The sequence below is a fragment of the Sus scrofa genome, chromosome 1 (genome assembly GCF_054392235.1).
Source record: "Sus scrofa isolate SSC_HxYL_T2T_F1_AM1 chromosome 1, Sscrofa_HxYL_maternal_Yorkshire_Landrace_v2.0, whole genome shotgun sequence".
Lineage (NCBI taxonomy): Eukaryota > Metazoa > Chordata > Mammalia > Artiodactyla > Suidae > Sus > Sus scrofa.
The window spans coordinates 29,006,203-29,028,972 of NC_139383.1; the positions used below are offsets into that span (position 1 = coordinate 29,006,203).

Below are 22,770 nucleotides of genomic sequence, written 5' to 3' on the forward strand. Positions count from 1 at the left end.
CATGTGTTGAAAGGCTAAATGTTTATAACAATGTTAACATGTCATTTTTCCCCAAATTGATCTATAGATTCAACATATTGTATACTTTAAATATGTGCAGTTTATTGTTTGCCAGTGATTCTTCAAAGATGTTAAAAACTTTTGTAATATGGTTATGCTACTTTATTTATAATTTTTTTAAAAAGTTGATACTAACATGAATTATTCATATAGTTGATTATGGTATTTTTTTATGTATCTCATGGCAGGATATTATATTTATCTTTTATTTTTTTTTTAACTTTTTAATTTTTTTTTTGTCTTTTTGTCTTTTGTTGTTGTTACTGTTGCTATTTCTTGGGCCGCTCCCGAGGCATATGGAGGTTCCCGGGCTAGGGGTTGAATTGGAGCTGTAGCCACCGGCCTACGCCAGAGCCACAGCAACGCGGTATCCGAGCCGCGTCTGCAACCTACACCACAGCTCTCGGCAACGCCGGATCGTTAACCCACTGAGCAAGGGCAGGGACCGAACCGCAACCTCATTGTTCCTAGTCGGATTCGTTAACCACTGCGCCACGACGGGAACTCCCTATATTTATCTTTTAAAATTCATTGGGAGTTTCCTGGTGGTCTAGTGGTTGGGATTCAGTGCTTTTACTGCTGCGGCCCAATCCCTGGTCTGGGAACGGAAATCTCACATCCAGGTTCTGCACGCTGCAGAAAAAAAAAAAGTAAAATTCATGAATATATTTTGTAAACATTCAAAGTCTAGACATTAGGGTTCTGGAGAAACAAATATAAAGCTTTCCAATTAGTAGGGTAGAGAACTAGCATTTACTGAGTACTAAAGAAGTTCTGAGCATGTCAGCCCCAAATATGCCTTGGCATATTGTTTTGAGTTGAAGTAACTTGAGAAACAGCCAATGCAAGAAGGGCTCTCAGACCTTTTCCTTTCTACCTAAATGCAGCTCACAAAATTTCCCATGAGAAAAGTGTCTTTTCTATACCAAGAAGAGAGATATGATATATCTTTATCAACAGAGACTGGGAATTGATGCTGAAATGGATCTATACAAACTTACTGAAACATCTCCCCTATCTTCCACTAGTTTTGCAGCCCCTCCCTTGCCCCCAGTATGCGTTTCCTAAGTCACATCTCTGAATTTACAATCCATAGCTCAAACCCATTGTCTTGTCTATATAAAACCCTTTTATATAAGGATAAATTATTATTTACAACTCCATGAGTTAGATATTATTACCATCTCCATTTTACAGACAAAGAAACAGGCTACAATGTAAACATTACCTAAAAGTATACAACAGAGAAAACACCTAAGCCATATAAAATTAGCAACTATCTATTCTCATGTAAAATTTTATCTTGGAGTTACATTGAACAGCAATGATACTTAAGAGCATTTGGTAGTAGACAGTCAAACACATGTATAAATTACCTTTCAAGTCGTTTAGAAATATGAACTGAATTTGTATCATTATTCTTTCTTTCCATTGTGAACAATAAGCTGAGTAGACTTTTATTTCTAGAATTCAATGTAAAGTTTTACCACTTCAAAAACATAAACTAAAACTGAAGTTTGTTGAGTATAATAAGGAGGTTGGTTTTTTACATAGCATCATTCACTATGTGATTTGAGAAATGACAGTTAATAATTGGTTATGATAGGGATGGAGTAGACACAGCTATTTTTAGACGTCCCAATAAAGGACCACAGATAACGAGGGAAATTTAGGAGACATTGGGAGATCACTGTAAGTAAACAAACTGCTCAAAAAAGCCATCATAAGGCAGCTTTGCTTCATTAGTGGAGCCTTGAGAATTGCCTCAGGTCATTGGGTGGGGGATGGGATTAGGCCTGCATTCATATTCAGAACAAGGGCGAGAGTTTGAGGACCACTCTTCTGTGGATTTGAATACACACCTTACTGGATACTAAGGAGGGGCTACTCCTCCCAGAAGGGAAGAGGCTGGGCTTTCCCAACCCCACTCTCCTTGGATGATAAAACTGTAGCCCACCGGATCCTCAGGGCAGAACTTCCCTGTCTGCCCGCTTGCTTCTCTCACTAGTGTCCTATCTTAATAAACCTATTTTTTGCCTATCACCTTGTCTCTCGCTGAATTCCTTCTGTACAGAGACATGAGGAACCTGGACCCCAGTGAGTCTAGACATAGGGTGAGTGATTCTAATTTAAAACATTGGGTTTAAATCCCAGTCCAGGTTTAGGCTGGGCTGGAGTCCTGGCACATGGGTTCAAGTCCCAATCTGTGTTCTGGCTAGGTTCAGGCCCTTAGTGCTGTCAGTTTCATTTATAGATTTATTCATTAATGCTCATCACCACTTAAGGCCAGTGCTATGTCAAACAAGATATATTTAATACTCAGCGTGGTACTGTGTTCAATGAATGCTCAACGAAGCCATCTTTATGATGCCATTTACAAGGCTAAGGGCAGACAGTTGTTTATTAGTAGTATTAATACAGGGTGGAGCATAGAATAGGAAACCGTGAATCACACACACAAATGCATGGTTCCTATAATAGCCAGGATCTTAATTAAATCATACATACTTGTTTTAAAAGAGTCTTTTTCCCCCCCTCTAAGCTTAGACTAATCCTTATGAGGCAGAATACTAACTAAGGTAGTCAGGGTAGGAGCAAGGGCTTCAGTGCATTCATTGCTGAGGCTATTGATTAACATTTGTGGCTTAGGGGCTCCAGAGTGTAACATCCCCACAGGCCTTGTTTACTGTAGGGAGTGTACCTATATCCAGATGGACATTAACTGCTAATCCCTTGTGACTCAGTTTACAGGAAGAAAAGGGCAAAGAAACCGTGAGACCTACAGGACATTTCCATCCCTAAAACTCCTACTGGATCAGGACTGATAAAAGGTAATTGAGCAAGGCCAATGGGATTAAAAACCCCAACTTTCCAGACCCCACGTTGGTACCCCCCACCTTTAAGGGATAAAAAACCCCTATAGGACAATAGAGAAAGGGGGCTTTTTGGCCACCCCCCTCCTGTCCCAGCAGTCCTGGGAGCGATTTGCTTTCCCGTAATAAAAACTTTGCTTGCCTGTGGCCTGTGCATTCTTGAACTGCGTGAACAAGAACGCGGATTCTGATAACATATTTCTGGCATCACTTATACCAAATAAATATATGTTAATGTGCATTAGAGCCTAAGTAGGCTCCAAAGATGGAAGTTGGGTAAGGCAAGGTTCCAGCTCTTACTGAGCAACTTGTTCACTAGATTATCATAAATTAAATTTAGAAAATAACCTGGAAAGCTGGCTTACCTCAAACAACCTCCACCCATACCATTTGCTCTAACCCAACGAATTATAGGTGAGATTCCGCTCTTTCAAGAGCCCCGCCGGCCAACCTATCTGGGGGTGGGGCAGTCTAAACGCGTCACGCCCACCTCCCCGGACAAGCATGAATGCGCATGCGTCCTCAGGGCGGCCATGACCCTGAGAGGTTGCCGTACGCGGATAAGACGTTGCGCGTGCGCAGACGCTCAGCGCTGAGGCCGGCCGGAAGCCAAGATGGCGTATAGGTGTTCTCCAGGCCGCAGTCTGCGCCTTGTCGCTCTCTGAGCGGGTATTTTGTAAGGGGCTGTGGCAAACGCCCTCTCTGCCGTCATGGCCCGGCATCGGAATGTCCGAGGCTATAACTACGATGAAGGTAGGTGTCGAGGTCATGCCGGGATGGCACTTTAACCGTTCCAGCTGGGATCGCAGCGGGTTGGCACCTACTTGGTATGTTTGTTTCTCGTTATTGGAACCAGGCTGGGGTTCAGAGGGGGCTAATTTGTGGACAATAACTGGACGTTTGAGTGTCAGCAGATGGCATAGTTTTATGTCGTGGTTTTTGCCCTTCGGGATTGATTTTTATGTAAGGCGGGGGAGGTGCTGCAGGGCGTCATATGGGAAGGACATTCGATGAGGTTGTGGTGATACTTAAGGCACGTAAGCATGATCACCTCTCCCATTGTTTCCTCCCAGGTCGGCTACACACTTTACTACCTCAGGCTCCTCTTCCCCTCTCTCCTTTCAATAATGCCCGTGAAACATTCTTATTTGTAGAACATGGATTGACTTAATGCTTACATTCAACCGTTCAGCTGTAACTGTTAGATTTACGTGATAAATCTGGTGTGTTTGTTTATAGATATTTAGTGCAAAACCTGGCTTGAGTTAGCAGATTAGCTTATTTTCTATGCTTTTCAAATTAAATTGGAAACTTAGGAGATGGTTGAAAACACATATTAAAAAGGCCCAAAGAGTAAGTTGATCGGATGATGTTGAGGTGTGTACTTAGTTCTTGATTGGTCATGCTCAACATATATTTTTTGGGGAAAAAAAACAGTAAGCAGTACTAAAAGAAAGGGGGCCTCGAAAAGAACTTAATGATTTTAAAGGTGAAACAAAAGAAAAAAAATGTGAAGGTTGTCTAGGAGTTTAAAAAGAGAATTCGTTTGGGACAAGCACAACTTCTCTGCAGTGGATAACTATAAGCATCACCAAGCATCATACAAACTGTAAACATATGGATTGAATACAAAAGAAATACCTATCACTTTGTAAAGTGCAGAGCATAAAATGTGTTTAGTATATACTAATGGTTGTTACTGATACTAGTAGCAGATTATTCTAGAACATCAGAGTGCACTAATCATAGTGAGAGGCAGCTAACACCCTGTGCTACATTTGGATACATTGATCCAGTCAGCCTGGCACATGTTAGTTTCCTGGTGTTCAGTGGATGTTAAGTATTGCGTGTGAACCATTGTTACCTGAGAAAAGATTTTAGCCTGGGAGATATTTTTGCAAGTATGTTGTAAAAGACATGAATTGGCCCCATTATTACTTATTCATTTCTTTAATAGATATTTATCATTTCCTCAGTCAACATTAATTGAGTGCTTAGAGTTCTCTTTGACTTTTGGGGATCAACAGCATCATGTTTGAGGGAGTTTAAGGGAGATACACAAATAACAGATGATTACGAAATGCTGCAAAATGTACTCACAGAGTGTGGTGGGAGCTATTTAAGTGAGAGTGCTGTTCAGATTGAGTTGGCGGAGTTTAAGCAGGATTTCTGTCCTTAAAGGAGAGGTGCTTGGTTTGAAGGAGATCAGGTTGTCACATTTCTCTGGAACAGCTGATGACATCATAATCAAGCTGTTCCTATAGCGTAGTTGGTTTGTCCCCTTTTTCCTGCTTATAAAAGTTCTACTTATTTTGTGTACCATTTATTTCTCCTCTCCCCAGTTAAGCTTTCCCTTCTGTCAGTAATTTTCAAATTCTCGAAAGTAATATAACTTCATTACTGAGATTTTGTTCTCCAAAACCTGTTGGTTCCTCTATTTAACTCTCATTTTGTTCTTTGTAATATGAGTAGTACTTTACATGACTGCTTCACCTCCTAATTAATACAAGTATCAGGAAGGCAGAGCCCATACTTTATATTTACTCCATTAGCTGGCACAATGCTTTATGTGTAGTAAATACTCCAAAATATTGTTGAAGAACCATTTTACAGAAATCCTAGAAAATAATTTCTTAACTTTTGATATTGTGACACTTTTAGGGTCAATTTCAGTATTGAAAAACTGACTCAAGAGAGATTTTTGTTGTCTTTAATATCTAAATATATTTTTTGTGAATGGTTTCTCATTTATTTGCTAATACATTTTTGTTAACTTAGGATTGTGATAATAATTTATTGAATGTTATACCTTTTTATCCAATAGTAGCATTTATCTAATTTTTCTTGGCCATAATTATTTGGTTTCAGCCTTTGAACATGCTGTTCTTGCTACTGCTACATGAATACTGTCAGAAATTAGCCAACTATCTTTTGGAGTTGGTTTAAGTATATTCCTGGGGATCTTTCCCTAGCCACCCCAATCCCAATTCTCTTCTTGTTCATATGTATTTCTCATATGTTAGACACTTGTCATGTGGTTTTGTGATTGCCTGTTTTCTTGTCGGTGTTCCTTGTTAGATTTTAGGTTTGTGGCGATCTGGGAATGTGCCTGTCACCCCCTCACCCCATATGTCTCTAATAGTCCCTGGCACAGTGTTAGTATTATTCAAATAAATATATTTATGTAAATATATTTATGTTCCTTGTGGGTTTTTAGTTATAGATTGTTTGATTCATTAATTTATGATAAAACAAGTGTTAATTCATACTAAACATATGTCGGATAGTTGGAGAGACAGTCTTACCCTGAAGGAGCTTATAGTCTAATGAAGTGAACCAGCTGGCTATGGTGCTTTGAAGACATTCAGTTGGAGGAATATCTAGAGACGGGCTTGTGCAAGGGGGCTTGCTGCTTTACCTGGAGTGATCTGGGAGGACTTCTGCAAATACCTGACGTTTGAGCTGGAACTTTAGCTGGAGACGGAAACAGCCTTAGGAAAATCTAGGCCAATAGCATATTCTAGTCAGTAGGAAAAAAGGCCAGTTGGTTAGAGCAGAGTAAGGGAGTTTAGGATAAGCTGGCTTTTATATTGACATATATTGACATATACGTATATTGTATAGCTCTACATGAAGGAAAACTGCTTTCATGGTCTGATTGTGTACCCTGTGCCAGTCAGTTGTATGGAAAATAAATGCTGTGGTTAGAAAAGGCACTTGGTAAAAAAATGGCTGAATGTCTTATTTCAGATTTTTGTCAATACAGGAAAGACAATTCAAGTACGTGATCTACAGGATTATTCTTCGATCACGTGAAATGAAAACTTGGGAAAACCTCATAAAACTCATTTGGCTTAAAAACCTAAAAACATATGTCTTTATAAATATAGAAAGTAAAGTATCTCCTTTGGGTAAAATTTTTAGTATTTTTTTGAAAAGTAGACAGTCCAGGTTCCTTTAATTTAGATGAACAACTTATTTTGGAGAGAATTGAGATGCTTTCTCATTAATAACTAAGAATATGAAAAAAACTTGTGAGTAAATTTATCTGTTTTATTTTTATTTTAGATTTTGAAGATGATGATCTCTATGGCCAGTCTGTAGAGGATGATTATTGTATTTCGCCATCAACAGGTAAATTTTTAAAAATAATTTGATTTTCACTATTTGGGTATTTAAAAATATTAAGTAAGTGTTATTGTCATTCTAGGACCAGCATGTTGCAGAAGACTATAATATTTTGTACCATTTAGAAAAATAATTGTATTTTAACTTTTAAAGGTATATAATTTCCTTATGAATAGAATTTAAAGTTTTGATTTCATCATTTAGCTTTAAACAATTTAAAGAAAACTCTAAAAACTATGGTTTTCCAATATTCTTTACATGCATGAATTAATCTAACTTGACTAAAATGGTAATTTAGGCAATAATGACAGTCTAAAATTTTGAAGGCAGACAGCAGTTAATTTTATATCCCTGGAGTTCGTGTTGAGGCTAAGTGGAAACGAACCTGACTGGTATCCATGAGGATGCCAGTTTGATTCCTGGCCTTGCTCAGTGGGTTAAGGATCTGGCTTTGCTGCCAGTGGTGGTATATAGGTCCGCAGAAATGGGTTGGGTCTGTGGCTGTGGTGTAGGTGGCAGCTATAGCTTGGATTCGACCCCTAGTCTAGGAACTTCCGTGTGCTGCATCTGTGGCACTTAAAAAAAACAAACAAACAAATTAATTGTGTCCCTAAGAATGTATTGAAGTGCTATGCAAAGACTTTCCTTCAAACAGTACTTTAGTTCTTTAGTTTATCTGCTGTTAAACAGTTTGGTAAATAAATAAATCCATGTAGTTCATACTTGTAATGGAACTGTGCAGTGATTTAGAGTTCAGTTCCTCCACATCAGAGCTGTATCTTCTGTTTCATTTGCTGAAAGAGTTCTTCTTTGCCACCATATAGAAAACATTCCTATGTCCTTTATGGCAAAGACAGAGTCTTTGATGCAGACTTTTCTCTAATTTCCCTGACAGTATGTTTACTTCTAAATTTTAGCCTGCTCTATAAACAGTTGGTTAAAATACCCTGAGTTTTATGATGCCACAGAAGCAGGTATAATTAAATACAGTTATGCACAATATAAATAAAATTCACAAAACTCTTTCCACAAGTTTAAAGGTTTAATATAGTAAATAAAATTTCCATCAAAATCTGCCCTGTCTTTAATACCTTATAGTCTGCTGAGCTGTTCTGTAAACCTGTATCTGCTTTAATCCTACCCTTAGTCTCTGAAGACCAAATATGTCCCTTCTGATTTTTTTTTTTTATTTTCACTGCCTCGGTGGCATGAGGAAGTTCCCAGGTGAGGGATCCAACCTATGCCACAGCAGTGACAGTGCCAGATCCTTAACTGCTAGGCCACTGGGGAACTTCTCCTTCTGACTTTTCAGAATTTCTTTATGAAGGCATAGGTGCTCAAGTAGTTGTCTTAGCACCTCTCTTCTTCCTGTCATCTTTTTTCCAGTTACTTAATTACTCTCAATTCATCTAGTTCTTTATATGTACTTTTCTCATTTACCCTGACTAGTGTTTTTTTCTCTTTCTTTATTATTACACTGTTGTCAGTCAGAGTTTTGTTAAGAGATAGAAATTGCACCAGTTATTTAGCACAGCTGCTGTTCTGACAAGCTTGCTGGGGTATATGCTGATGGTTCTTTTGAGAACTGATTATTTAGGGTAGGGGCTGATAGCACTAGATTTGGAAATAGATTCAAAGAGATAATTACGGGAACTAAGGTCTCCTGGACTTGGAAATTGGTTGATGATGGCTTATACAAGGAAACCTTCATAGGAGAGGGACTGCTGAAAGACATCTTAGTATTGCAGGTTAATGCATTTGTTTATCTAGGCTTATCTAATTAAATCATTCTTAATCTTGAGTAATGAGCTAGCAGTCCATAAGGTCAGGTATTCTGAAGGTGTTTTTCTGAGAATGGCTTTTATGACCTAGCTTTCATGAGGTCATGGTTTATCCTCATAGCTCTTGATATGTGACTTATATGTGGTTAATATTCAGGACAATCTGACTCTTTGAGAGTTACCTTTGTATGTACCAGGATATCAGCTGACTTTGTCAAAGCAGGAGATGGTTAAATTGTTTTGAGTTTCTTCTGTACAAACTGGTCTTTTTAATGAAAGCATGTGGTTTTGGATTTTTATATTTTCCAAAACATGCATAATGTAGCCATGATATCAGATCAGAAACTTACTTTTCCACTTTAGTTATATTTCTCCAAGTGATTTTCAATTAAAAAATGAATAGTTTTAGGATATTTTTGGTTCTGAAAGCAGTAGCTAATGTCGTTTAAGAGGTGATCAAAATTACAGTCTAATGAATTGTGACAAGTGAGTGACTTTACCAATTAATAGAAATTTCTCTCTAAAATTCTTCATTTTTTTAATCTTCTAAGCATAATTTTCCTGATGGAATGAAGATTTCTTAATGTTATAGCTTTTTTTTTTCTTCCTTTAGAAATATTGATACTGAATATGGAACATACATTAGAGAGCTAGGGATAGCAAAAAGAGTCTATGTATAAAACTATTTAAGGAGTTCCCGTCGTGGCGCAGTGGTTAACGAATCCGGCTAGGAACCATGAGGTTGCGGGTTCGGTCCCTGCCCTTGCTCAGTGGGTTAACGATCCGGCGTTGCCGTGAGCTGTGGTGTAGGTTGCAGACGCGGCTTGGATCCCGCGTTGCTGTGGCTCTGGCGTTGCTGTGGCTCTGGCGTAGGCCGGTGGCTACAGCTCCGATTCAACCCCTAGCCTGGGAACCTCCATATGCCGCGGGAGCGGCCCAAGAGGTAGCAACAATAACAACAACAACAACCAAAAAGACAAAAGACAAAAAGACAAAAAAAAAAAAATAAATAAATAAAATAAAATAAAACTATTTAAACGGTTATAAATCTTGTCTCAACTAATACTATTAGAAGTGTTAAAAAAATGAGCTGAGGCATATTAAAACTTTGAAGAGTTTATTTGAGTAAACATCAGTTTGAATCAGGCAGCTCCAAACTGGAAGTGTTGAGGAGCTGGGGCAAGGTTTTTATAGAGAAGACCTGAAGCTAAGCAAAGAAATTATTTGATTGGTAATAGCTTAAGCCGCTAAATTATTTGGGAGAGTTTAGTTGGCTTTTGTGGTTAGTTCTTTTCTGAGGTCTTTACAGGAATTGACTCTGGATTGGTTTTCCCTTTGCAACTGAGGCGTTAGAGCCACTTCAGTCTCATGGCCTCCTTGTAGGATTGATTGCTTTAACAGTAGTTTTCCTTATTTAGTCCATTCCGACTCTGAAGAGCATCAATTAATTAATTAAGAGCATCCTTAATTCATGTAAGGAAAACCCTGGTTGGTTTTTTTTTTTTTTTAATTCTTTAAAAAAAATGTTTTTTGTTGTCTATTTTTGCCTTTTCTAGGGCTGCTTCCCGCAGCATATGGAGGTTCCCAGGCTAGGGGTCGAATCAGAGCTGTAGCCACCGGCCTACGCCAGAGTCACAGCAACGGAGGATCCAAGGATCCAAGCTGCCTCTTCGACCTACACCACAGCTCATGGCAACGCCGGATCCTTAACCCACTGAGCAAGGCCAGGGATGGAACCAGCAACCTCATAGTTCCTAGTTGGATTCGTTAACCACTGTGCCACAACAGGAACTCCCTAAAAAAATTTTTATTGAAGTATAGTTGATTTACAATGCTGTGCTATTTCTTCTGTATAGCAAAGTGACTCAGTGCACATATCCATTTCCATATTGGTTATCACAGAACAGTGAGTGGCGTTCCCTCTGCTATACAGCAGGTGCCTGTTGACCATCTCTTCCATAAATCATAATGTGCATATGCCATCCCAAGCTCCTCCCAGTCCTTCCCTGCCCTCTATTAATTCTACATCCAGCAAATTTCAACAAAAATTCATATTTGAGGGGAAAACCCTGTTCTAAATGAACTTAACAGATAACTTGGCATAAGTCAGCTTGTTAAAAGTTTTGTTCAAACAGCAATACGGAAAGTAAAGAAAGAATCCTGCCTGAAGCGGTCTGGAAAGGCTTCTGAAAGGAGGTAGAATTGAGACTGATAAATTTGGGAATAAATGGCATTCTAGAGAGAGGAAACAATAGTGGCTGAGCAGTGGCCTCTAAGTGAGTTGTGTTTAGAAGATTTACAGGATTTATCCAGTTGCATCAGGAAAGAGGGCTAGGAAAGGAACTAGGAGCCAAATTGGAGGAGGCAGTTTTTAGTTTTAGGTGTGTAATGTCAGCCTATTGAAGGTTTTTGCCTAGGAAGGTTTTTGCCTAAGGGGGTCTTATTTTGGGAAGGTAGCTGATGATGGTCTACAAAGTGAGCTATTGCTGGGATAGATGAAAGGGGAGCCTTTCTACTTTCTACTTTTTCTGATGATACCAGTCAGCTGGGAGTCATTGTAAAAATATGGTTTCCCTGCCCCATTCCATTACCATTTAACCAGAATCTGTAGGGGAAAAAGCCTAGAAACCTGTATCTTTAATGAATGCCTCACATGATTTTTATTTTAAGATGTTTAGGAAACACTCTTAGGCAGTTTCAGGAGTCAGGTTTTGATTCCCTGAATTTTTATTTTTGTCAAAATGCTTTAAATTTTTAAAGTCACTGTAGGTATCTAATTTTTCAGAAAGCATTTCTATCAGAGTTTCGTGATTTAAATTTTTAGGAGAGCATTTTATATTTATCCTTTCCTCTCCATTGCTTTTCTCTTACTTTTTTTTTTTTTTTTTTTTTAAACATCAAGTTTCTTGCCTTTTGGGCTGTCACTTCCAGTTCAAAGATCTGGACTATTTCTTTTTTCCTAGTAGCTTTTTTCTTTCCCTGGGGAATTTTTCCTACCCACCTTCCCTCCCCACTCTGCAGCAAAACCAGATATTATTTACTTCCAAGACAATGGCGACAGTGTAGTGGGAGAGGGTGGGAAGAATCACCAGGAAGAATAGATCCTTGGAGACAGAGAAGCTTGGCCTTTTATAAGCTTTTCCCTATCAGTATTTCCTAGGTGAAAATGGTCAACAAAAGTATCTGATTTCTTGCCTCACTTACTTTTTGATTTATCTTAGGTTTTTCCTCACAGTTCAGAGCTATGAGAAGTTGGGAAAGTGTATTTGTTACCTTTAGGCTAAGTATTAAAGCCAGGAAAGTGATTTGAAAATCTTTAGGCACAAAATAACCTGGTTTTCATTTTTTGGTACTACCACACTTTTATTGTATCTAAAATGCCACGAATTGTAAGACAAATTGTTATTTGATGTAATGCTTTAAAAAAAAAATCAGCTGTCTAAGTATTACACAATATTAAGATGCCATTTGATGACACATCCCTCATTCTGATATTTTAATGGGAAAAAAGTGATCAAAATCTGAAAAAAAAAAAAAAAAAGAAAATCTGTAAAATAGGATGTTTTTCCTGCTGTGGGAATGCTGAGCAATACACGTGCATGTTATGTGCTTTTCCAGAAAGCTAGGTGCTGTAAAATTCCTGATAACACCTTGCCTTTAGAGTACTGTATTACTGTTTTTATCAGTTCTTTAATTTTATTCTTTCACGATTGAGCATGTTCTCCAGGAAATGAGTTCTGTAGGCATCCAGTTGACGTGGAGGAGTGAATACTTTGCAAATGTTTTATTCTCTCTTCCTTAATAAAAAAAGCACCAGGATTCCAAAAGCATAAAAAAAATCGTGGTGATTTTCTCCTTTGCACTTTGCTATTTTGTCTTTCTACCTGTTAATGAAATATATAATGCCCAATTATATATTGAGTGATGACACTGCCTAATACTGCAGAGTAGCACAGACTCTAAAGGTCAGTTAGGTATATGACACTAATATACAGTGTCAGTGTATGATTGAAAGTGTAAGTTGTTTTAAAGTTAAGGCCTGTGATTTTGGTCACCCCCTGGGTTCAGACAAAATTAGTAGTTCTTAGAGAGTGAAAATTGGTCTATATTTCAGTTTTTCTTAATTACACAAATGAGCACATTTGATATGAGGTTTAAAATATTTGTATCAAAGAAGAGAAAATTTCAGGAAAGATGGAGTAGTAGTAGGCAAGGATGAGATATTAGGAAAGATAATTTTTGAAAGTTTTGAACAAAGTAAGTTCAGTGGAATGCTTTTGGAGATAGGAAGAAAGAAGGAAGACAATTATAAGAGGTTAGTGAATGGGTTAGTGAGGACATTTGAGCAGAATTTGGGGTATCATATATTTTGTCTTTGCTTTTGTTTTCATCTGTTGTTATAGAATGTGGGCAAATGACTATACAGGTAGGTAGGTCAGAATCTTTAATTTTTATTGTAACTGTTGTAAAAAAAAGAGTTTAAGGGAATTGGCTGTATTACAGCATTCTTCAATCATTTTATATTCTAGCTGCTCAGTTTATTTACTCACGACGTGACAAACCTTCAGTTGTTGAACCTGTAGAAGAATATGATTATGAAGATTTGAAAGAATCCTCCAATTCTCTTTTGGACCATCAGCTAAGTGGAATTGATCAAGGTATAGTAAAAAGTAGTGTATCTGTGTTTCTTATCTGAGAATGATTAATGATCAGTTTATTAGAATTTGTCAATCTTATCAATTTTATTGTTTATAATAATGATTATGTGTAGTAATGCTACAAACTTTAATTATATCATATCTTCAGGGAAAATTTGCATATTTTGTGAGGAGTGTGGTTAACTGTATGGTTGAAAAATTGATTGTATGGCTGTTATTTAGTAACTGGAATTTTTGATTGAAATCTCCTTAGGAGAGAAACTTCACCGATTGTTTTCTTCTAGCAATATATATTGTTTAATAAGCTCTGTGTAGAGATTATGGTTAGATTACAGAAGCTCATTTCTTTGCAAAGCTTCCAAAAGTCTGGTTTTCATAGAATTTTTTAAAAATCCAAAGTAACATTATACAGGCATCCTGAATGGCCATAGATATGTAAATTAAGTTTAAAGATAGAACTCGGAAAATGGTAATAACATTGGTTCTGTTTGCTTGTTTTTAGTTCTCTTAAATGTTTTAACAAAGATATTTTGTATTTTGGCTTTTGTCTTTTATAAATAAATTTCAAATAGGACATAGTTTCAAGCATACTACTCAAGCTATAGATTAATGAATAGTGTAGCAGAACTAAAATCGCCAGGTATAAATAACAGTAATGCCATTTGTTGGTAATGAGCAGACTGAGCTGATTTACCCTTTCTCTGGAGTGTGCATTTATTCTATAAATGTTTTTAAATTGAAAATTTATAACAATTTGTACCCAGAAAGAGGAAGTATCTGAATTTGAGAGCTGATCTTTGAGTAAAATCAGTAATATATATATATCAGTTGCTAACCAAATCAAGGGAAATGGAAAGCACAAATATACAAAATTAGAAAGCAGAAAGGGAAACAGTAGATAGAGAATTAAAAAAATTCTTTATTAAGTCTGTAAAGACATTTGACAGTCTGGACCAGTTTGTAGAGGAGCTGCGGTATAACCTCAGTAGTCTTTGTATTTTTAAAGGATGTATTATCGTTGTCATTGTGGGGCAAGAGGGTAGGAATAAAGTAGAAGTCTTAGACTTTTTCTGCTGTGCCTTAGAATGATTAAGGAGTATGCAATTCAGAGTTAGGTTTGAGAATGAAATTATCATTCCCACCTGACATATGTAAGTAATTGCATGATAAGATTAATAATGATTATAGCTACCCTCTACGGACTGCTTTTCAGGTATTGTTCTAAGTGTGGTTTAGGTATTAGCATATTTAATCTTCATAACAACCTTATGAGGTAGGCTGGCTCTTGTTCTCATTTTACAGAGGGGAAAAATGAGACATACAGAAATAACTTGGCTGAAGTTTTAGCAGCTAGTAAGTGGCATTAGGAGCAAAGACAGTCTGACTCCATATCTCTACTCTTTGTGTATGTGTAGATAACAGTTGCTGTAATTAACTAGAAGAGGTCCTGATGCCAGCTATATACTAAGTATTCTGTTCCAGTTTTAGTTATTCATGTATTTATAAAATAGTTATAATTTTTTAAGTTCATTTTACTAGCTTAAAATTAGTATTGGATTCAGGCAAAGCAGAATTACCCAAATATTTGAGGAATTTATTTTTAATAACTAAAAAGGGGAGCAATATTGCCAGTAGATTCCTTGTTCAGTATATAAGCATGTAAAATGTAATGTAAAGTGCATTCTGTGACCTGCTTTCATGGATTGGGGAGTGTGAAAACCTGACTTCTATTTTTTTTTTTTTTTTGATTACTGCTAAACTTAGTATTGCCATGATTAGTCATCTTTATGACTTAAAAATTGCCTCATATTACAAAATGAGGATTACAAAAAATATTTTATTTATTTTTATTTTTATTTATGTATTTTGTCTTTTCTAGGGCCACACTCGTGGCGTTAAGGAAGTTCCCAGGCTAGGGGTCTAATCAGAGCTGCAGCCACCAGCCTACGCCAGGGCCACAGCAACACCAGATCCGAGCCATGTCGGTGACCTGCACCACAGCTTGTGGCAATGCTGGATCCTTATCCCACTGAGCAAGGCCAGGGATTGAACCCACAGCCTCATGGTTCCTGGTCAGATTCGTTAACCACTGTGCCACAGGGAAACTCCTTTTTTTAACTTTTATTTATTTTGTCTTTTCTAAAAATATTTTATATATTATGTATGTCTTATAAGTATTTTGAAAGTTGTCAAGTTCTATAGAAATATAAATTAATATATTCATCTATATTTATTCAGTGGCCTCTAGGTACCAGATACTATTTTAGGATCTAGGGATATAAAGCCTTTGCTTTTGTGGCGCTAACATCATTAATGAATATTATCAGTAGTTTTTGTGATAATGCAGTCATCAGGAAATAAAAATCCTTACAGATTTTATACTTCCATATTTAAATTTTTTATGTTTAAAAAGACTGTCCATTCTCCTCTTAATCTACTGGACTTCCTTATTTTTATGACATTTTATATCAGGTTATCTTGCCCATTTTTAAAGCATTGTAAAGATGATTTTATTTGGCCTGGGAGAACTGAAGTTAGCCTAAAAGAAAACTTGAGGTAGTAATGCAAGAGGTTTAAGAAATATAGTTAGTGATTAACTGGGTTCCCTGACAAGTTAGAAATATTTTTATAATTAACCCTCCCTTTCTACACATGTAAAAAATCATCAGTGTAGACCTAATAATCATCATTGACTGAAATAGATAATAGAGTATACAATTTACACTTTTTTCCTTTTTTAAATTATAGTTGATTTATAGTGTTGGGTCAGTCTCTACTGTACAAAACAGTGTGTATACACACAAACACATGCACACATTCTTTTTTAATATGCTTTTCCTCTATGGTCTATCCCAGGAGATTGTAACTAGCAATCTGTTCTCTATGTCTAAGAGTCTGTTTCTGCTTTGTAGATTTATTTGTAGGTTTATTTGTGCTATATTTTAGATTCCATGTGTAGGTGATATCATGTGGCATTTGTCTTTTTTTTTTTCCGACTTCACTCTGTATGATAATCTCTAGGTTGAACCATGTTGCTGGAGATGGCATTATTTCTTTCTTTTTTTTACAGCTGAGTTGTATTCCATTGTGTATATGTACCACATCTTTATCCATTCCTCTGTTGATGGACATTTAGGTTGTTTCTATATCTTGGCTATCGTGAATGGCGTTGCTATGAACATCAGTGTACAGTTTTTTCAAGCATTAGTCAGTATTACTTTGGATATATTTTTTTAGTGGTTTGTTTTTTTTGTTTTTTGTTTTGGCTGCAGTGTATAGTAGCTTGATGTGAGATCTCAGTTCCCAGACCAAGGATTGAACCTGGGTCACAGTAGTGGAAGCACTGAATCCTAACCACTAAACCAACAGGGAACTTCCTAGAGTGATATCTTCATTATTGAAATTGTCCCTCTGTTAAGGGATTTGTGGATAAAAATATAATCATTGTAATTTTTGCCAAGGGAAAATGAGAATTGAACATCCTACTATAATTTCAAAATCCTTTTTTCAGTTTAGAGGATTGAAGGTTCTTTCATGACACTGCTTAGTTAGCTTTTAATTATTACTGTCTGTTCTAGCTCGTCTTTATTCATGCCTTGATCACATGAGAGAGGTACTTGGAGATGCTGTGCCAGATGACATATTGATTGAAGCAGTTCTGAAGAACAAATTTGATGTGCAGAAGGCTTTATCAGTGGTTCTGGAGAAAGATAAAATCCAGAATTTGAAAGTCAAGCATGAGGCAGCAATACCTACAGGAAAGATAGCAAAAGGTATGCTTTTACTTGTTCTCTTTCAGTTGTTTTATAGTTACGGTTTTTTTTTCTTTTTTCCTTCTCTTCAGGGCTGCACCTGAGGCATATGAAAGTTCCTAGATTGGGGTGAAATCAGATTAGCATCTGCCAGCCTACACCACAGCAACTCGGCATCCAAGCCGTATCTGTGACCGACACCATAGCTCATGGTAACGCCAGATCCTTAACCCACTGAGCGAGGCCAGAGATTGAACTCGCATCACTATGAGGATGAGCCACAACAGGAACTCATTACAGCTAATGCTTTAAAGGAGGCCTTGATTTGCTTGCACTGTTAAGCAAGATGGGCAGAAAATTTTGCATTTTATATAATTCTTGATTATTATCAATTAATCTTCCAGTTTGTGAATTTTTAAGCTGAGTAGCTATGTTGCCTGCACTATGTTAAAGCCTGTTTTTTTTTTTTAAATTATTTCCCTGCTTGTTTTTATAACAGAATATAAGGGAAATAAAATTAGATAAAAGCAAGACAAAATACTTTTTGCTTCTTACTAGTATCTTACAGATCTTTTTAATTATTGGTGTTTTTTAAACTCTAATGTGTCAGGAGATAGACTCCCTTTATGCTTATAACATTTTGTGAATATAATTGAGTTTTATTTGAATATAAGTATCATAATTCTATGACTCTTACATTTCATAGCCAGATCTTTAATTTTAAGTTTTTAGAATTTGGGCTTAAATTTAGAAGTTAGTCCATATGCGAAGGGAACCAGTTATATTAAGTGTTGTGATATCTGTCAGTAGGAGCAAGATGATTTGTTAACTGGGTTGATAACTTCCTATAACCTACAGAGTAGATTTTTGTCACAATGAAATTGTATGTTGTCTTTTACTGTGAAATAAAGGTTTTATTTAAGTTTTTAAAAATTAAATTTTTATTTTTTTGGGGGGTGGGATGCACTTTTTTTAGCTTACCAATAATATGAGAATGAATCTATAATTTGTCATTTAAGAATTCATCCCAGGTCATGGTAGAAATTATAGGGTATAATTTGTTTGTTTATTTTTATTTAATACATTAAAAATGCAGAAGATGAACCTAATTCTTTCCATTGGTTTTTCAATGTCTTGAATTTGAGACAGTCCTGACTAATTAGGTATCTGAAAACCTCACATTATAAAATTTGTGAAAATTAGAACATTGGCTAACTTGGTAATTACTTTTATGTATATCAGTGAACAAAGTATGAAGGTCACTTAAGATGGTTAAAGGAAGGTAAAATCCTTTACTACTGTTTTTTAGAATGTTCACTTTTTATTAAATAATGATCAAGTATCACTTTATTCATGTCATAATCAAGAGAAACATTTAGTAATTAAATGCCTCATTTCATGTTTCCTTTTGGTTGCTGTGACTGTCTTCTGCATATGTCAACCTATTCATCTGAAAATTAATGGCTCTTGTAAGGTAAGGAGTCTTATTATCTTCCTCTGAAATTCCAGCTGATAATGTTCAAAGCTTTTGTCCTCAACCTGCAAACCATTTGGATTGCAGTAGCAAACCCTATGATTTTTCTGGCCCAGTAGCAAAACATGGATATCAAAATTCCTCGATTGTACCAAATCACTATTTGCTCCATAAAAAAAAGAAACTTGACAGACCTAAAAGTGAAAAGAAACTAGAATCATGTAAGTTAACAAAAGAGCTGTCACTAGCTGACCTAATTGGTGATATGCCAAGAGATTCTTATAATAAAAGTCAGCCATCAGTCAGATTATCATCCACAGATAGATTGGAGAGTCTGCTTTCAAAGAGTCTAGATGCTGATTTGTTAAGACCTCAGGCTTCTGAATGTATTCCCCCAGATGATTCTGCATTCAAAGGAATACCAGATTTAAAGTCCTTAATGATAAAGAATTCAACACCTAATAACTCTTTATTTATTCAAAATAATTCAGTACCTGATTTGCAAAACATTCCAGTACAAAACAGCTTAGGAAGTTTAAATAATCCTTTGCTCTTAACTAGCTCATTGGAAAGTATGGCTCTTGATAATTTAAATGCTAGTAAAATGACTGAAGTTGGAAGTGTTTCTTCAGTTGAACAAAGTGCCAAGAGTTGCATGTTAAAAAATGACAACTTACAGTTTTCCCAGTGTGAAAATCCATACCTAGCTGAACTGTTTCAGGAGCACAAAGAAAAAAGTCCAAGCCAATGCTTTGCTTTATCCGATCTTTGTAACCAGTCATCTGCCAGTTGCACAGATCTAAGTTTGGGATCCTTTCCCTTGTCACAACTAGCAAATCGGTGTCAGTCGTCAACTGGAACATCAGAATTAACAGGATCTCTCTCGTCTTTGGCATTTCGTAAAGCTTCTCCAACAAGAGACCTTGAGAATTTATCCCTTTCTGATTTGATTGCAGAAACGATTGATATAGACAACTCTCAGATTAAGAAAGATTCCTGTATGCTTAGTTTATCTGAAATGAGGTCACCTGGAATACATTCGAATATCGATCTTAGTGTCCTCATAAAAGCCCCGGATTTTGTTCCAAAACCTGTTGTAGACCAATCAGTTGCTCCAATGTCAGGGACTAAAGTTCTAAGTTCAAAGTTAGGGAAAAATTCCAGTTCTGCTAAGGATAATAAGAAAAACTGTAAAGGCTCTCTGACTAGGAAATCACCTTTTTCTCTGTCTTGGACCAAGGCCCTTGCTGCCAGACCTTCAGCTTTTGCTTCAACACTGTGTCTTCGTTATCCATTGAAAAGCTGCAAGCGACGCACTCTTGACCTCTATAAGACTTTTCTTTATAGTAGACAAGTTCAAGATGTAAAGGACAAAGAAATAAGTCCTCTTATAGCAATAACACCGTTTGACTTCAAATCAGCATCTCCTGATGACATTGTAAAAGCTAATCAAAAGAAAGCTTTTACTAGAGAATAGTAACAAAAGGAAAACTCGATAACTGTTGTAGCTTTTTCTTTTAAATTAATTTAGTCTTTATAGGATTACTTTATATTGGGGTTTAAGTTGTGATTTTTATACTAAAATTGTCTTAAGTCAGTTGATAACTTTAGTTGATATGTACTTTTGCACTGAAACTTTTTTTTGACTATATTCTTTTAGTGATAACTGGTTTAGGTTGATAGCCTATAATGGGTATATGTTTACAGAGTACATATGGCAACTTGATATTGTGAGATCAAACCTCAGCTATTTTTGTTTAAAGCCTTCAACTTTATAAGTTTTTACAGTGAGACATTTTCTTTTATAAATTTTTTTTTTTTTGTGCTTTGTTCTTAAATGAAAATGCCACCAATTGGGATTATTATAGTTTAGCGATGAAGATTTTTCTAATGATATTTGGCATAGCATAGCTAAGACAGTATTATATTTTAAAATATTAGTGAAATCATTCCTAGTGTCATTATTTTTCTGCAGGTGAACATTAAAACTTTTCTATTAGAAAATCTTAAAATTCCTGACTTTTAAGAATACTGTGGAAGTTGTTGAAATACATTTTTGATGATAATAAAATGAAAATCCTTTTAAAGGACCATGTACATATTGAAGATGGATTAATACATAAATTATTTTTTTATATTTTCAAAACTGTTTGTCCTAAATGCACACTTTAAAATAAATATATAGAAAGTCTTTTCAAGTATGGTTGCATATTCTTTGAATGGACATCTTATCACATCTCTTTAATCTTTTTTACTGAAAGTAATGAAGTGTGGAGTTTTACTCTTTGATACTTACAGCTTTATGTGCTATAATGACAAAGTTTTAGCAATGGCAGACCAAATAAGAGCTCTTCCAGTCTGTAGAGCAAGTAGGTAATTCATCCCTTAAAGCAGTCATCTTCAACTAGCACTCAGAATCACTGGGGGAATTTTTTCAAAATACAGATACTGTGGTTTTGCTCCAGATAATGGTGGTGAACCAGTCTCTTAGGGATGACACTTGGGAATGTGTATTTTCTTTTCTTTTCTTCTTCTTTTTTTTTTTTTTTTTTTTTCTCTTTTAATGCTGCACCGATGGCTTATGGAAGTTCCCAGGCTAGGGGTCACATTGGAGCTATAGCCCAACCTATGCCACAGCCATAGTAATGCAGGATCAGAGCTGCATCTGCAACCCATGCCACAGCTCACAGCAATGCCAGATCCCTGACCCACTGAGCAAGGCCAGGGATCAAACCCATATCCTCATGGATACTAGCCAGATTCATTTCTGCTGCACTGCAATGGAAACTCTGTGAATCTGTATGTTCAAAATGGTCCCCAATTGATTCTGATGGATGACTTCTACTTGAGAATGACTGCCTTAAAGAAATTAGTAGAATGAAAGGAATTACTATTGCTAAGAATAACATCTGGCCAATTTGAACTCTTGATAATTTATATTTTCTAGTAAATGGAATACCAAGGATGATTGCTAATTAGGATTTAGGGTCTTTTATATAAGAAGATGCCATTATTATATTATTAGTTATTTCTTACAGGAAAAAAATATAAAATATTATTTCTTAATGAGAATAAAATAGCTATATTTTCCCAGTAAAGAAATATTTTTCTCTAATAGCTACTTCACTATGCATTTTATCTTTGTATTTCTTATTTCTGTTTATTTTCAGAATGGCATGTCAATGTTTTTAGCTGTAAATGATGTTTTCACATGCACTGTTTTGGTGGGAAAGCTTAAGCTAGCCTCGTGTCTTCATTATTCTTGACCAGACACTTTCTTGTGATATCTTCAGTTTTGGTTTTTATTGCATTTCAGTGCATATAGTATTGATACTTAGATCACATAAATCGCAAGTTGTGTTTTATGATCAGTTTTAAAGTTTGAATTATCCAATATTGATTTTGTTTATTAGTCTCGCACCTTACTAAAACATTTTAGTAGTTTTGAACTATTAGTCTGAGACTCATCAACTACATTTATATGGTATAGGCAGTCTCTAATTTAGAAGAGAAATGTATTCCAAGTATTTGTTTGGACCTCATGGTAATTGCCAATAGATTAAATGCTGCACAGGTGGTCCCTTTGCACATGAATCCACAAATACATATTTAATCCATATCGAAGTTGAACAATTTTACTGTTATTTTACCTTCTTCTATTAAAAAACTAATTTTTGAGCCACATGGTAGAGTGAACTAGATCTCCCTTTGTTGGCTGATCTACTATTTATGAGATTTTTTTTGGGGGGGGAATATTCTATATTATAGGATGATAGGAAAGGTAACAGTTTTTAAAAAGTCTCCCTGTTTCCATTGTCGTGACTACTGGTCTGTCAGGCATGTACGTGACATGCATTTGCCCCATTAATTAAGGAAGTGTCACAGTCTCTGAGATTCAGAGAGTGGAACCAAGAAGACCCCCTTCTACCCTTGGCCATTGCCTTTGGTAAAGAGACAAGTGCCTGTATTTATGGATACATTCCTAGTGACGACAGTTGCTTGCACTAAGTGCATATTCTCTTCCAGCTGCTGTTTATAGACTGA

General features: G+C 36.2%; 1 protein-coding gene and 1 long non-coding RNA gene across 12 annotated transcripts in view; both read left to right on the forward strand.

Annotated features, from left to right (window-relative positions):
* Positions 1-2,891, forward strand: part of LOC146405997 (uncharacterized) — a 37,725-nt gene extending 34,834 nt beyond the window's left edge. The window contains exon 3 of the long non-coding RNA XR_014803184.1: positions 2,805-2,891. This is a non-coding gene — a long non-coding RNA (uncharacterized LOC146405997). The remainder of the gene's footprint in view (positions 1-2,804) is intronic.
* A 636-nt stretch (positions 2,892-3,527) lies between these two features.
* Positions 3,528-22,770, forward strand: part of HBS1L (HBS1 like translational GTPase) — an 83,699-nt gene continuing 64,456 nt past the window's right edge. For 8 of the 11 annotated variants that reach the window (XR_014803185.1, XR_014803186.1, XR_014803194.1 and 5 more), the window contains exons 1-4: positions 3,528-3,686; positions 7,002-7,067; positions 13,372-13,500; positions 17,079-17,273. Coding sequence is in view for 4 of the 11 variants with exons in the window: in XM_021087600.2 (XP_020943259.2) it covers positions 3,644-3,686; positions 7,002-7,067; positions 13,372-13,500; positions 17,079-17,273 (433 nt within the window). In the remaining 7 variants the exon portion in view is untranslated. The other 3 variants (XM_013988059.3, XM_084955645.1, XM_084955653.1) reach the window with 3 other exon arrangements.